The sequence below is a fragment of the Terrapene carolina genome, unplaced genomic scaffold (assembly GCF_002925995.2).
Source record: "Terrapene carolina triunguis isolate 2854851 unplaced genomic scaffold, T_m_triunguis-2.0 Scaffold461, whole genome shotgun sequence".
Taxonomy (NCBI): Eukaryota; Metazoa; Chordata; order Testudines; family Emydidae; genus Terrapene; species Terrapene triunguis.
This window is the reverse complement of record NW_020664812.1, coordinates 128,503-131,946: the sequence shown is the minus strand read 5'-3', so window position 1 is coordinate 131,946 and position 3,444 is coordinate 128,503. Positions and strand designations below refer to the sequence as shown.

The 3,444-nt window shown below is 55.3% G+C and overlaps 1 protein-coding gene across 1 annotated transcript in view; it reads right to left on the bottom strand.

Annotated features, from left to right (window-relative positions):
• LOC112108736 (trypsin-like) overlaps nucleotides 1–3,444 on the bottom strand; it is a 7,537-nt gene continuing 4,093 nt past the window's right edge. The window contains exons 4-5 of the mRNA XM_026658535.1: nucleotides 2,973–3,148; nucleotides 1–153 (exon numbers count right to left, since the gene is read on the bottom strand). Of these exons, the coding sequence (XP_026514320.1) occupies nucleotides 1–153; nucleotides 2,973–3,148 (329 nt within the window). The remainder of the gene's footprint in view (nucleotides 154–2,972; nucleotides 3,149–3,444) is intronic.

Below are 3,444 nucleotides of genomic sequence, written 5' to 3'. Positions count from 1 at the left end.
TCAGCCAGATCTCATGGTCTCCCGCAGCCAAGCGATGTAGTTGCACACCTTAACGAACACGCCAGTCTGGTTGGGCCGGGAGCATCCTTCAAAGCCCCAGGACGCGACGCCCTGAAGTTCCCTCTGGCAGACGAGCGGCGAGCCGGGGTCTCCCTGCAGGGCAAGCGCCACAAAGTGCGTTAATAGGACACGTAGAGAGCCCAACCCGGGTCCCTCATGCGACAGACCAAGGCTTTGCTCCCCAACCCTGCCTTTCAGAGTGAATGTGCCAGGCCTATCATAGAAGCGTAGGGTTGGAAGAGACCTCAGGAGGTCATCTAGTCCAACCCCCTGCTCAAAGCAGGACCAATCCCCAACTAAATCATCCCAGCCAGGGCTTTGTCAAGCCGGGCCTTAAAAACTTCTAAGGATGGCGAGATTCCACCACCTCCCTAGATAACCCATTCCAGTGCTTCACCACCCTCCTAGTGAAATAGTGTTTCCTAATATCCAACCTAAACCTCCCCCACTGCAACTTGAGACCATTGCTCCTTGTTCTGTCCTCTGCCACCACTGAGAACAGTCTAGATCCATCCTCTTTGGACCCCCCATTCAGGTAGTTTGAAGGCTTCTATCAAATCCCCCCTCACTCTTCTCCACTGCAGACTAAATAACACCAGTTCCCTCAGCCTCTCCGTGTAAGTCATGTGCCCCAGCCCCCTGATCATTTTTGTTACCCTCAGCTGGACTCTCTCCAATTTGTTCACATCCTTTCTGTAGTGGGGGGCCCAAAACTGGACCCAATACTGCAGGTGTGGCCTCACCAGTGCTGAATAAAGGGGACTAATCACTTCCCTCGATCTGCTGGCAATGCTTCTACTAATGCAGCTCAAAATGCCGTTAGCCTTCTTGGCAATAAGGACACACTGCTGATATATCCAGCTTCTCATCCACTGTAATTCCCAGGTCCTTTTCTGCAGAACTGCTGCTTAGCCAGTTGGTCCCCAGCCTGTAGCAGTGCATAGGATTCCTAAGTGCAGGACTCTGCACTTGTCCTTGTTGAACCTCATCAGATTTCTTTTGGCCCAATCCTCCAATTTGTCTAGGTCACTCTGGACTCTATCCCTACCCTCCAGCGTATCTACCTCTCCCCCAGCTTAGTGTCATCTGCAAACTTTCTGAGGGTGCAATTCATCCCATCATCCAGATCATTAATAAAGATATTAAACAAAACCAGCCCCAGGACCAACCCCTGGGGCACTCTGCTTGATACCGGCTGCCAACTAGACATCAAGCCGTTGATCACTACCCGTTGAGCCTGACAATCGAGCCAGCTTTCTTTCCACCTTATATCAGAGGGGTAGCCATGTTAGTCTGTATCCACAAAAACAACAATGGACTCCTCATTGTTTTTATCCACCTTATAGTCCATTCATCCAATCCATACTCGCTGGCAAGAATACTGTGGGAGACCATATCAAAAGCTTTGCTAAAGTCAAGATATGGGCTTGTGTAATCCACTACGTCCAACACCCTGCGCCAGTCACAGAGGATGTGAATCTATTACGCCTGAGCTGGGCTCTTCAGTTCAGGAGGGCCCAGCGTTGGCCCCAGGCACGCTGTATAGCCAGTCCTTGCCCTCAAGAAGTTACAATCTAAATGGACTAAGGGTAGGAAGAGAAACAAAGGCAGGAAGGGACTTGCCCAAAGTCATACAGGAAGTCAGCGGCAGAACCAGGAATAGAATCCAGTAGTCCTGACTTGCAGCCCCGCTGCTCTAACCCACTAGACCCCACTCCCCTCCCAGAGCTGGGGCTAGAATCCACTGGGTGCTTCTCCAGAAGGGCTGGGGAAGGAAGACCGTTCAGAAGCAAGCGAAGACAGCCGGGCATCGGAACAATCCCAGCGTCATTAACGAGGTCCCCCGCCAACGAACCAACATGGCCGCGCAAGAGCTGCCCAGCAAACGGCCATGTCCAACTTGGGGGCCGCGATCTCAGGCTGCTTCTTCCACGTCCCTGTTTGCCCGGAGAGCGGAAACCCGCCATTTCGGGGGGGAGGGTTCGGCTGGAAAAGTCGCGTCCATCCCGCGCGGCTGGATCTGCACTGACCGGACGCCGAGAGAGTAACCCCAGTCTTTGGGCTAAAACTAGGGTGACCAGACGTCCCAATCTGAGGGGCTTTGTTTATATACACAACGATGCCCCCACCAAAAAGTGTCCCAATTTTTCACACTTGCTATCTGGTCAGCCCAGCAAAAACGCTTCGGGCCGGACGCCCCTCGCCGCCGCTGCTGGGAACCGCAGGATCGCTGAGCGCGTCACCCGAGCCAGGCTGAGGTGACGGGACAATCGATGAGTTGCAGTGTTTTGAAGAGAGTTAATTTGGCGGTTTTCGCCACTGATCTGTCCCTACCAGCCCCTTCCAGTTGTTTTTGGGTGAAGCGGAAGCAGAAGGGACCGAGAGACGATGGCTGTGATCATTGGCTCTGAGCTCCAGGACAGCCCAGACCGTGGGAATCTCAACCACTTCTGCAGGCTTGTCCCACCCGCTCAGTCCTGCCCCAGTGGGGGCCTCCACATCCCATACAGCCCCCAGCCCGCCCTGTCCCACCCGCTCCATCCTGCCCCAGCGGGGGGCTCCACCCCCCATACATCCCCTGAGCCCACCCTGTCCCACTCCATCCATCCTGCCCCAGCAGGGGGCTGCACGTCCGATATACAGCCCCATCCTGCCCTATCCCATCCCCTCCGTCCTGCCCCAGAGGGGGGCTCCACGTCCGATACACACACACCCCACCCGCCCTGTCCTGCCCCAGCGAGGGGGCATATCCCATACACCCCCCAGCCCACCCTGTCCCACCCTCCTGCATCCTGTCCCAGCAGGGGGCGTCACACTTCATACACCCCCTCCAGCCCGCCCTGTCCTGCCCCTCCATCCTGCCCCAGTGGGGGGGGGGGCACACCCCATTCACCCACCCACGTGCCCCTCACCTGGCAGGAGTCGGTGCCCCCGTGGACCACGCCGGCACAGATCATGTTGGGGGTGATGCGGTTGGGGCGGGTGTCCTGGCACTGGCTGTCAGGCAGAACCGTGATATTCCCACAGAGCAGGACGTCGGAGTGCAGCAGCTGACCGGTGCAGCGAGACTGGCCTGGAGACTTGCGGACTGCGGGAGAGACAACGAGCGAGAGTCTCCTGATTTCTAGTAAATGCTCAGCCCAGGCTGGATCCAGGAGATCTACGTGGGGCTCTTATCTATCTATGTATCTATGTATCGATCTGTCCCTATACATCCCATCTATCTATCTATCTATCTATCTATCTATCTATCTATCTATCCCCATCCACCCCATCTATCTATCTATCCCCATCCACCCCCTCTATCCATCCTCATCCACCCCTATATCTATCTATCTATCTATCTATCTATCTATCCCCAGACACCTCCTCTATCTATCTATC